Raw genomic sequence first — 12,517 nt, 5'->3', positions numbered from 1 at the left:
TACTATGCAGCAGTTAGAAAGAAGAAACTCTTGCCATTTGCGGTAACATGGATGGAACCACAGAGAATTATGCTTAGTGAAATAAGCCAGGCAATGAAAGAAAAATACCATGCAATTTCACCTAATACAGGAGATAATGAACAGCACAAACAAATGAACAAAATTGAACCAGAGGCATGTAAACAAGGAACAGAATAACAGTTACCAGGGGGAGGGGTAAGGGAGAGAATGGGGTAAGGAGGGGTAGGGTTTAGTAAAGGAACTAGTATAAATAACCCATGGACATATATGAGGTGGGGACTGACTGTGGGAGAAGAGATGGGCTGGGTGCGGGGGAGCAATGGGGCAAAAAGTGGGACAACTGTAATAGAAAAACAATAAAACAATATATTTAAAAAAAACAACAAAAAACCATGAAAACTAGATGCAACCTAAGGCAAAACTTTATGAAGTATATGTTTTTACTAAAACCAGTCTTGGATATTTATTTGAGAATAATTGACAGAGTTAAGGAAACACACCTGTAGTTAATTCTTTAAAAATGAACAGATTTTTAAAATGTGAGCTTGGCTTTATGATGTTGGCTTAAATGTAAATATACACTTATCATTGTTGAATGTTTTGATGTAATTATTAAGCTTGTTACAGAGAGGATGAGATCTGTAATTGGTTAATTCAAGTGATAATTAAAACAGGAATAAGGATTTTAATGGTAAAAAAAAAGGGGGAGCGGGCAATGAAAAGACGTCCTTGTGTAAGGACAAAAAATAAAATAAAGAAAGAAAATAGTAAAAATAAGAAAAAAAAAGGTACAACTAACTTTTATCTTGATTCTATATTTAGTGATATTAAGAAATTATTAATTACTATCTTTTTAGCTGTGATAATGGCATATATGAGGGGGAATTATCTTCTGGAGGGCAGGTCCCTTGTATTAGAGGCTTCCCTGCTAGGTGAGTGTTCTAGGAACCCATCTGCATCAGTGTAGCAGCTGGTATTGCTTGTGAAAGGCTGCGCTCGGCTTCAGTGAATTTTTTTGGAAGATCCTTTCAATGTGTTTGCCCATTTCATGATGGGTGATTTATGAGCGCACCTACCCACACTGTGCTGAATGTTTAGCGGTTCTGACCAAAAATGGCATGATCCCCATGCCCCATCCTTCCTATTCACCTAATCTCACCCTGAGCAATTTTTGTTTCCCTGGATGAAAAAAAAGTCCTCAAAGAAACGTTTCGCTGATGTGGAAGACGTGAAACAAAAAACAGCAGAAGCACTAAAAGGTACCGAAATCGGTGAGTTCAAAAACCATTTTGAGCAGTGGAAAAAAAGGTCTCGATAGGTGTATAGAATCAAATGGAGAATATTTTGAAGGTGACTGAAGTTTAAACGTGTAAGAGTAAATACACAAATGTTACATTTAAAGAAATTCTGATTTTGGGGGGTTCCCCCTCATACATAAGTTTTTCTAAAAGCACAACCCCCATTTAATCCAAGGATATGTTTTTGTGGGTTTTAGAGAAATAGAAGAAGAGGGGTTTGGGGGAGAGAAACATTTGTGTGAGAGAGAAGCACCCTGACCTGGGATCGAACCCACAACCTTCCATTGTAGGGGATGATGCTCCAAACAACTGAGCCACCTTGCCAGGGCAAAGCCCTTATCTTTTAGATCAGTTTCTAAACCTTGGTACTCTGACCTTTGAACCAGCTAATTCTTTATTGTGTGTGTGTGTCTGTCCTGTGTACTGTGCAATGATGAACAGTATCCTTGGCTTCTCCTCACTGTTATGCCTATAGCACTACACACCCTGCCCTGAGTGCAAAATGTCCTCTGGGGTCAAAATTGTCCCTGGTTAAGAACCACTGTTTTAGGTATGTACAATTCTATTCATAGTTGTAATGGTAAATCTCTATGAAATAATCCAATGGGCGTACAGGAATTAGTGACTAGGCTATAGATAAAACAAGACTGGCCATCTGTTGAAGCTGGTGATGGGTTCATTATGTTTTCTACCTCTATAGATGTTTAAAAATGTTCATAATACAAAGTTTAAAAGAAGTATTATTATGCAACAATACAAGTTTAAATTCTAGAACGAACACTAAGGTTGAAAATTTTGATTTATGTTTCAAATTTGGAAAAACATTTTGAAAAGACTCAATGAAAGAAAAGTCCTTTCCCAACTGTAAGTTTTGGGTTTCTAAAAAGCCCATGGCTGAAAAATAGGGGGCTGAGTACTTAAGATCCTGGTAGGAAAAATAATTACAATTAACCCATGAGAGCCCACGTGAATATTTCTTTTTCACTTTCACTAAAATGAAAGAAATGGTTCACTAAGGAATCATGGGATGTTTCAGAAGAAAAAGGTTCTGGAAAACTTTATTTAGTTTATTCAACACAGATGATTAGGTATTTCTCACTCCCTTCATCAAAATACTCTATCTATGGCAACTTTGTACTAAGACCCTCTAACAACCCCTCTATAATGGGTACATAAATTCAGTTCCAAGGACTAGTTTACTTTTATTCAGCTACTTACCTCTTTCAAAGCTTTGTTGTACAAGATTCTATTTCTATGCTGCTTTCCACTCCCATTCCCTTGTGTTCTCTTCTAATTACTTCTAATAGGACTGACTAGAGTTAAACACACCTTTGAGCTATAGTTTTTACAATTGTGGAATAGGTACACAGAAGTAAATCTATACATACTAAGACTAATAGGTAGAAAAAATTGTTATAATTTTCTTTTTAAAAATGTAGGTACTTACATCTTCAGGTAAAGACTTCACCAATTCACTATGAGCCATTGGTTTGATGCTCAACTGATGGATAATCTCTCTCTTAATTTCATCTGTAGTGTTTACCTGTCCAACTCCAGGAGTAAATCTCTCTCCTGTCAACAATGAAAAACTATACTCATACACATTTAACATAAACACAATACTTATGTGATATATACTTATGATTCACACAAAACAATATCTTTTTCTTTTTGCACAATGGAACATCAATGACTGGTCTGGCAACAAGCTAGGGGAGAGAGGCTCCTGCCATACTTCTGAGTCTCAGGAGCGATTTGTGAGTGCAGATTTTAGACAGTGGAGAGAGAAATTTGGTTGCAATTTTGAAAGATAGGATCAGAAGGTGGGAAGGAATAAGATATATAGTAACGACTTGGTACAGCAGTAGTTGTACCAGCAGTAATCTAAGGAACTGCTTTCATGACATTTGCCACATGGCAGCGGGGAAGGAAAGCCTTCCTCTGTCCTCTCTAGTGGCAAATGAGGTATCACCTTCTGAGACTTCTTTCATTGGTGTCATCTCTTGACAATAGCCAGGAGTCTCTGCTCTATGGACTGTACAGAGTCTGAGATAGCAGGGGAAGTGGGAGAGGATACAGGATAAAAGAATAGGAAAGATGGAGGCAACAGGACTGAAAATATTGGCAGTAAGATAGCTGCATCTATTAGCCATAGGTCTCTGTTAACTTCCAATTATTGTCTGAAATCAATACAACACACTTTTGTACCATAAAACCACGGAGGGAAATACAGTATTCCCTCACTTATCGCAGGTATTACGTTCTAGGCACCCCACCCCCGCAATAGGTGAAAATCCGCGAAGTAGGAACCTTACGTTTATTTTACTATTTATATATTTTTAAGGCTTTATAATCCCTTCCCACACACTTATAAACCGTTCCCAGTCCCTTATTAACCTTTTCCACACTTTTATAAACACTACTTATATTCTTAACACATATTCTACACTCTTAAACCTACATAACTTTAACAACATACATATACAGTATTGCAAAATCCCACGATATAGTGAGAAATCTGTGACAAATAAATATAATATTTTTTAAAATCCCACAATACAGTGAGGCCACGATAACTGAACTGCGATATAGACAGGGACTATCTGTATACCAAGATATAAAGTAATAGTAAATTGCTTCTAAATATTCTATTCTTGCTAGCTAAATTCTCCTTTCCTTCCCCCCACAAGAGTCTTTCAGTTTATTCTGCTTCAGCAGTTGTACTCTCTCCTTTTCCCAAAGCATCACAATGCTGTTACTCTCAACATTACAGCAACAAGAGGGGAGAAAAAATCTCCTTCCCCTAAAACTGAGTAACCACTCAAACAAAAGAAACATAGTTCAAAAATTCTGAACTACTTGCTACAACAAAAGCCAATATAATTTATAAATGTCTCAAACAGTCCAAACTTACCAACCAGCATTATAATGAGGTACAGCATTTCTTCTATTAGAGTATTGTTTTGCTGAACTACATCCTGTAGCAAGTGGTGGGGGGATAAAGTTCAGAGATAAGAACACAGATACTCTATTATTTCAGATGATTTAACATAATCAAAAAAAAAGAAAGCTGCTTCTTTAATGATGTGTTGTGGTCTCATGAAACATGCTCTTACCTTATGGGTATTCTCAGAACTCAGTCTTTTCCCATAGTCCGGAGTACTGAAAATCTGATAAAGTTCAAAGCGGCTGAGCATTATCATCAGGAAGTGATTGGGATCCATCATGGAAACACCTGTCTTTTTTTTTAGATGAAGGAAAAGAGGAAGGTCAGAAGAACTACTAATAAATTAGTAAGAAAATTTTGGTTTGCACAAGAGAAAGCATCTTACTTTTTCACCAAACCCAATAACAGATAGAAACCCATTTAGCCCCACTCCCTACTTGTGGTAGCTCTAAGTGTGGACAGGAATCTAAGCTGGTGAAACAAAACAAAGCATAAACAAAACAAAACAAATCAAACCCCTAAATCCACACATCAGAATAACATGAATTATATGTTCTTTTCTCTTAATGCTTTGAATTGTAGCCCTCTGAATCCAATTCTAAAGTTTTATTTCAGGGTTCACTTATCACTCTCTGGTGTATAGACAGACTCTGAGAGAAATATGGTAGGCAATAAAGCTTATCAAAAGCTCAAACTAATTTTTGGTGATAAACACTAAACTAACTGAAGCAAGAGCTTTTAAAATATTAGTTTTAATTCTCCTTTAATTCCAGTTGTATAAATTTTAAATCAATTTGGACTTTACTTTGAACCAATAATTTTTGAAATTTACACTTTATAGCTTTTAAAATAATTTCTAAATCCATTCAGCAATAATATGGGAAAACTACTATGTGAAAAGCATTGTGCTAAACACAATGGACAAAAAAAAAGGAACAAGATACAGCTGTCATGATTTAGAGGAAGGAATGAAAAGGAAACAGGGAAGCAAAATCAAGAGTTATTAATGCTATGGCGAGGATAAGCACCACGCCATGGGCCTTCCCAAAAGGGATCCTTCGCCATGGTCTGTGTGTCAGGGAGGGCTTCCTGAGAAAGTGACACGAAATACTAAAACATGTAGGAGAATAAGTTAGTAGGTAACTTACAAAAAAAAAGAAAGGGGTGAGGTGGGCAATCCAGAGAGCAAAGTAAATAAATATGCAGAGTTTAAGACCTAAGAGATATCATGGCAAATTCAGGGAATTTTAACATAGTTAAGTATGTAGTTAACAACTACAAAGACCTTTGAACAATTCACCAAGGAGGGAAACCCAAGATAGGAAGAAGGTATGAAGTAAGAGGAGTTATATTTCAAATATGTTAATGTTAAATCTGAAATATGTCCATAAAATCTAGATGGAAATGTTCTATAGCCTGTTAGTCATATGTTTGGAGCTTCTTAGATGGGGCTAAGCTGGAGTTATAGATCTGGGAGTGATTATAAGTGATTGGCTTTTGTGGAATTAACAAGAAGAAAACCACTCCCCATACCTTTAAGTTTAATGCTTTTAGTTCATTACCTGAAGCATTATTATATCCTTGTCAAACATTTCACGTCTGCATTTCACATTATGGTAGTAATAAATCTAAAAAAAAATTGATCATATTCGGTAAATAGGTTTTTATTTGTGCAGCTCCTTCCTCTCCCCACATCCCAGAAGAGCACCTGGGTTTTGGACAAGAGGACGTGAGCACACATACAATGTGGTTTCCCTAATAATTAATATTATCTTAATGAAAATTAATTAATTAGAAATTTCCAGATTACATTGGTCACTATATGGTTCACATTTTGTATCCTGCTTTCTGGGTCTCTCAAAAAAGTTGTTTCCATAAGGTTTATTGCTAACAAAAATGGGTAAAAACCTGTACTAAGCCTTGGTGAGGTTTAAAAATTAAAACCTCAATTTCAGAACTCAACTAACAGAATTTTTATCTTGTAACCCAATTCAAGTAGGTAAAATCTGAATTTTATTTTTTAAACATTTTTTAAATATCTAAAAATGATTGCAAGAATCAAGAAAATTAGGTGCATTTCTACCTTAGATATTGTTTCCTGATAAAGTATGGATAAAAGTTCTAAAAAACTTATTTGGTTTAACATACTTTTATCTTCTCAAATAATTTTAATATAGATATACAACATTCAATGAGTAAGTACACTGAAAATTACATCCTTCACAGAAGCCAAGGAATGAATCAAAAATTTTCCGTAGAATTAAAGACACTGACCTGGTTTACTAGAGAGAATCCATTTCTTCTCCACATTCCTGCATGTACTTGGGCACATAAAACAAGGCATCTAAGAGGGTGTTCTATCAACATGGGTGGGCTAAGTTCACTCTGTGTATACAAAAACAAAACCACAAAGTCTCAACTCTATAAAAAAGAGTGTTTGATCAAGATGGAAGCTTTAAACAAAACACGAGTTAAAATGATTTCAAAGTATGTTTGTGTGATGGTTAATTTTATGTCAACTTGGCTAGGCTATGGTACCCAGTTTTTGATTAAGACCAGTTTAGATGTTGCTGTGAAGTTATTTTGAAGATGTCATTAATATTTAAATCAGTAGTCTTAGAATAAAGCAGATTATTCTCCATAATGGGCGTGGGCCTCATCCAATTAGTTGAAGGCCCATAAGAGAAGACAGGTTAAGATAGGTTCCCCACAAGCATGAAGAAATTCTGCTTCCAGACTGCCTTTGGACTTCAGACTGCAGCATCAACTCTTTCTTGGTTTCCAGCCTGTCCTGTCAGGCTGCTCTGCAGGCATATTACCGAAACGTAGGCCCCATTAAGTGCTTGAGCCAATGCCTTACAATAAATCAATCCCTGTCTCTCCCTCTCACCATACATAAACATGTGTGTGCTTTCTTTCTCTATTGGTTTTTTTCTCTGGAGAGCCCTGACTAGTAAGCTTTGTTTCAAAGTGATTTCAAATACATGAAACATAATAAAAAGGTATTTACTCTTAAAGTTAGTACTACTTACTAGAGGTAGGAGCTCTGGAAATTTATATGCCACTTCACTTTTGCTTAATAATACATGCAAACCTGCATGAAAGAACAAACAAAAATGTATTTTTATAAGTGAAAATGTTTAGGAAAAAATCCTAAATATTCACTCAACTTTATATCTAACTTCTTTTCTCTTTCTCTTTGAGAACCTATCATGCTACAAATTATGATATAAAATGAATTGCATCCATAAATAAAACTTTATTCTCATGAACCTCTGGATAAAGGAACACTTAGAACTAGAGTCTTAATTACATGTACTGAACATAAACTGATGACATTTATGAAGTAAATGTTAGGCACACAAATATAGCAAGAGCAGCTCTATAACTATCAAAGCAATTTATATATGTCATGCCAACTTTAAAAGTCGTATTTCACAGGGCAATGGAGTTTCTTCCCATTTAAAATCTAATAGTGAGAAATCTTTCTGGCAACTGAATAGAGAAACTGGCCTGGGATTCTCTGTATTGATCATGACCTCAGAATTAAGTTCTCCAGAAATTCCAGTTTAGGATCAAAGCCTCTTAGTTCCTAAATGCAAAGAGCTCTTTCATAGCTCAACCTTAGGTAATTTTGTTAATTAAGAATTAATTGTCCTGTTTATGTTGTCTAAATAGAGAATGCTTTTTACAGTTTTATCAATAAATGCTGGCCACTTGGTCAAGCCTGGTTTGAGGCTTTCCTCATCCATGAAGACTTGCATTACAAATCTCATTCTAATGACTTATACTCAACATTTGCCACTCAAGCTTCATTAGCACACACTCCAAGTTGTTCCTGAACTGTTTTGTGTATGTTTACTTAGCTTTCCAATTAGATAACAAGCATTTAGACCAAAGTTTGTCAAACAGTCAGATAAAATGCTCAAAAATGTTCACTGGGAAGTGTTGAGGGAGGTTAACGAGGTAGGCAGAAACTGAAACATCTTCAGGGTACTATTTTTGTCTGTGGATAAATATCAACATCAGCTACCAGCCGAACGACCAGATTTTTAAGGGCAGAAAAAATCAGTAGTGAGTTGGAGACAGGACTCACTTTCCTGCATTCCAGGTGACTAGTTTTTCACAACACCATGCTGCCACTTGCCTATGTTGAGGATCAAGTTCAGTACACTCAAAAACACTTACAAAAACAAAACTGGGCACAAACAAGTTAGAGGAATTAAGAGATTTCTTCCTATAGTCACAATTTTAGTTTAGGTACTTATTTTTGTTCAATTTGTTGTACTGCTGATAATCAGATGTCTAAGTTATCTTATGTCACCATGATTGCAATAATAATCCAAAAGACGGATAAAATGCTATCAGCAGGATAATGTGATAATGCTCAGAACAATGAAAAAAATGCCTTCAAAACTAAAAAAGGGATCATTACTAGCAATACCATGAGTATTATAAAGATAAAACCCCTGGCTGGTTTGGCTCAGTGGATTGAGCGTCGGCCTGCGAGCTAAGTGTCGCTGGTTCGATCTTCCAGTCAGGGCACATCAGAGAAGGAAAACTCTTGACTCCAAAAAACCTCCGCTGCCTTGCGGCATACCTCTTCAGGGGAAAGGCTAAGGGAGTAAACCCCGACAGAAAATCCGGAGCCGGAGTCCCTAAGGCGGTTTGACGTTGTAGTCAACACCGGCAACTCCTGCGGCGCACCTGAAGCCAAGCTGTATTGACTCCGTCTTTCCCTTGGACCCTTCAGCTGCGAAGAGAGGGGGGTGTCTGCTGCATGGGCAACAGCAGACCCTCCATATCACCCTGCCCAGGCTCTGTAGCTTCAGCTTCACTGGAGAGGACACTCCAGCGTCATCGCAAGATGTCGATTCAACAAGGGAGGAGACAGATACCGTGTCACTCCCGAGTCAGACTGCACAGCCATTCTCGGCGGTGCAGATAGACTCTTAAGAAGCTACACCATCGTCTCTCGAGACGGACGGCTGCCGACGACGACGACGATAAAGATAAAGGAGTATGAACAACTCTGCTCACAAGTTAGATAACTCAGGTAAAATGGACCAATTTCTTGAAAAATGAAAACTATCAAACTCACACCAGGAGAAATGAATAACCAGAACTGGCTATTAAAGAAATCTATTAAAGAAACTGAATTATTTAAAAACTTTCCAAAAAGGGAAGAATCACATCCATATGGTTTCACTGGTGAATTTAAAAAAAAAAACATAATTTATTTATTTGTTTATTTATTTATTTTTAGAGAGGGGGAAAGGAGAAAGAGAGGGAGAGAAACATCACTGTGTGGTTGCCTCTCACTTGCGCCCCCAACTGGGGACCTGACGTGCAATCTAGTCATGTGCCCTGACTGGGAATTGGACCTGCGACACTTGGCTCGCAGGCAGACGCTCAATCCACTGAGCCACAGCAGCCAGGGCTCACTGGTAAATTTTTTACCAAACATTTAAGGAAGAAATAATAGCAATTATCCACAATCTTTACACATACACACACACAAAACCGCTTTCACATCATATTGTTACTGAGCTACACACTTAAGATAAATCACAAGTAAAAATATCAAGCTTTAGAACTTTTCCTTTCTACTCTGGAACTAAAGGGAACAATAAATATTATATGAGTAGGACAAAAATTCCTCCAATCAAGAAATATGGAAGGAAGTGTACTGAAATGAATCTGCAGAGATGGACAAGTGCACATTCCAAGTTTCTGGCTGCTGTACAGTGGCAGCTTCAAATGTTCTACCAAGCACTGGTTTGGCCAAAAAGTCTGTATGTTTTTTTTCCCATAAGATAAAAGACGCATTTTTGATTTCCACCAATAACTTAATTGACTTGAACGTTTTGAGTGTGTTGGCTATCTCCACGTGGTGTAATGCTGACTGTTCTTAATTAATGTCTCAATTTGGTCGCTATCAACTTCAGCTGGTCCGCCCGCCCAGGAGCGCCGCCCAGGGCCAAACCCCCAGCGCTTCCAACGTGCACGTTCACTCAGTCACGGCGCCTTCTCCACACACTGCACAAATCTTTTTTTTTTCCTTTCAGTTGCGTTTTTCCCTTTATTGAAATAATAAAGCATAATATGCTGAAAATGTTGCATATTTCTTCCATCTTCAATATTGAAATGGTTATAGAAAAACTCACCAATTTTGATAAGTTTTTTTTTAAATGCACGCTGCTATCACAGCTGTCACAATACAATCAAAATTGTTTCAAATGAAGTTAAAGATGACTGAGCACTACTAGAGACATCTTATGGGAAAAACAAATGAGCTTTCTGGCCAACCCAATATACATGAACTGTTCACAATGAAAAAATTATCACCTCAATTTGGAACTCACTCTTGACCTGCTGCTTAAAAGGGTTATTAATAAATGATTAAGAAACAGCTTATATTAAAGAATATCTAGGGTGGTTTCAATTTGTCAGCAACCACTTAAGTGACAAACTGATTTGAATTATAGTATCAGACTTTGAAGCTGGGTTGAGTTAAACAATAAAACACGGTACCTGCACTTAAGAAATCTGAAGCACTATGTATGGTACAATCATTATAAACATGGCTTCTGGTGCCAAACTACCTCCAAGTTCCCACTCTGACTCTTCCTTGCTGTGTGATAACTAAGCAAATCACCTCTGTGTCTCAGTCTTCCCAAATGTGAAGCAAACTTAATTGCAGTACCTACTTCATAGACCGATGCGATGGTTAAATAAGTTAAATGCACGTAAAACTCTCAGACTAATGTGTAGTAGGTATTCAATAAATATTAATAACAAATTACAATTTAAAGGATATTTTAGGATATTTTGGGGGGATAAGGCTTTACCTGCAAGTAAGCGAGAAACTGGAAGGTGAATGCTAACTTTTTCTTGAGAAACGCAGTATCTGATAGTTTCCACTGAATGTCCACAAATGCTTAACGTGATTGGCTGTTCACCATCAGTAAAACCACCATGACACTGCATTAATACAGCAAGGCATTTCTTGTAAGCTTCAATTAACACTTTTTCCTAAAAAAGAGGGTTTTCTGTAAGTAACTGAAAAAGTTGGGTTTCTACACCACTGAGTAAGTACTTCACATTTGATGATGAGTAAGTATTAACAATACTTACTCAAATATTAACACAAGCAAAATCAAACCTAATCTTCCCTTCCCAACTTGGTTCCTCTTCTAGTGCCCTGTCGCAGTGAATGACATCTCTGTACAGTTGTGGAAATCTAGAAGTTAGTCCTTCCCCTCATTCCCCACTGTATCACCAAGCTGTGAATTTCATCTTTTAACTTTCTCTCAAACCTGGCCACTTATCTCCAGTAACTCAAAGGAAAGCCAACATCTCTCTATTAAATTCCCTGCTTCTACTCTTGCTCCCCTTCATCCATTCTCCATAGAGTAATTTTTTAAAATGTGTAAGTTGGATTATGTCACTCTTCTGCTTGGTAGTCTCTAATGGTGTCCCAATTCAATTAAAATAAAATCCAAACTTCCTTTCAAGGCCTCCAAGGCCCATCAAAGTCTCCTGTCCACTTCTTTACCTTCAACTTCTACACTCCAGCCAGAGCCTTCTCACAGCTCCCATAGCAACCATACTCCTCATCAGAGCATAATTCAATTGTCCTTGGGTCAGGAATATTCTTTATGCTTTGATCAGTTAGCTCTGACACAGCCCAGATCTGATGAAAACCTTCTCTACCTTCCTAACTTAAATAGGCTCCATCTAGACATTATAGCAAAACAAGAACAAAATAATTTTAAGACACAGGAAATATACCAATAGTAACACTTTATTTTTGGATAAATTTAGAAACTATTCTTTTTATATGCTCAAAAATCTAGATAGGATTATGAAAAAAGTACAGTGACATAAGAGGACAGTATGGATTATTTCCTCTGCTATATATTTTCCAAGTTTTTTTTAAGGCTTTAGAATTTCAGCTTATCAAATTTATATGGGAAAAAGGAAAATATGCTATTTTAGGAGCTAAATACAGCCATTATCTTCTCCAAGCTCCTCAAAATTTACTTAAAAATCTGTTTATTTCCATTTCCTTTATCTGTCTCCTACCCCTAGAAGAAACTCACATCTAAAGCACACCAGTCCTGCATCATTGAAATAACATGTGTTAATTTCATTTGCAACGTGAAGGCTGCTTCCCATTCTGGTTCCATTTCAATATGCTGTCCAACTTGACGTGTAATTGGATCCATTCCCTTAAAGAAAGTGAAAA

At 36.8% G+C, this 12,517-nt stretch overlaps 1 protein-coding gene across 5 annotated transcripts in view; it reads right to left on the bottom strand.

Annotated features, from left to right (window-relative positions):
• Positions 1–12,517, bottom strand: part of UBR2 (ubiquitin protein ligase E3 component n-recognin 2) — a 132,300-nt gene that overhangs the window by 48,933 nt on the left and 70,850 nt on the right. For 4 of the 5 annotated variants that reach the window (XM_090282419.1, XM_090282418.1, XM_090282420.1 and 1 more), the window contains exons 14-21: positions 12,372–12,500; positions 11,118–11,301; positions 7,299–7,360; positions 6,541–6,651; positions 5,829–5,894; positions 4,436–4,558; positions 4,234–4,297; positions 2,767–2,891 (exon numbers count right to left, since the gene is read on the bottom strand). In XM_090282419.1, the coding sequence (XP_090138545.1) occupies positions 2,767–2,891; positions 4,234–4,297; positions 4,436–4,558; positions 5,829–5,894; positions 6,541–6,651; positions 7,299–7,360; positions 11,118–11,301; positions 12,372–12,500 (864 nt within the window). The remainder of the gene's footprint in view (positions 1–2,766; positions 2,892–4,233; positions 4,298–4,435; positions 4,559–5,828; positions 5,895–6,540; positions 6,652–7,298; positions 7,361–11,117; positions 11,302–12,371; positions 12,501–12,517) is intronic. The other variant, XM_090282422.1, reaches the window with a different exon arrangement.

Source organism: Furipterus horrens, unplaced genomic scaffold (genome assembly GCF_987537825.1).
Source record: "Furipterus horrens unplaced genomic scaffold, mFurHor1.1.pri manual_scaffold_6, whole genome shotgun sequence".
Lineage (NCBI taxonomy): Eukaryota > Metazoa > Chordata > Mammalia > Chiroptera > Furipteridae > Furipterus > Furipterus horrens.
The sequence above is the reverse complement of the archived record's forward strand: the minus strand, read 5'-3'. Positions and strand labels throughout refer to the sequence as shown.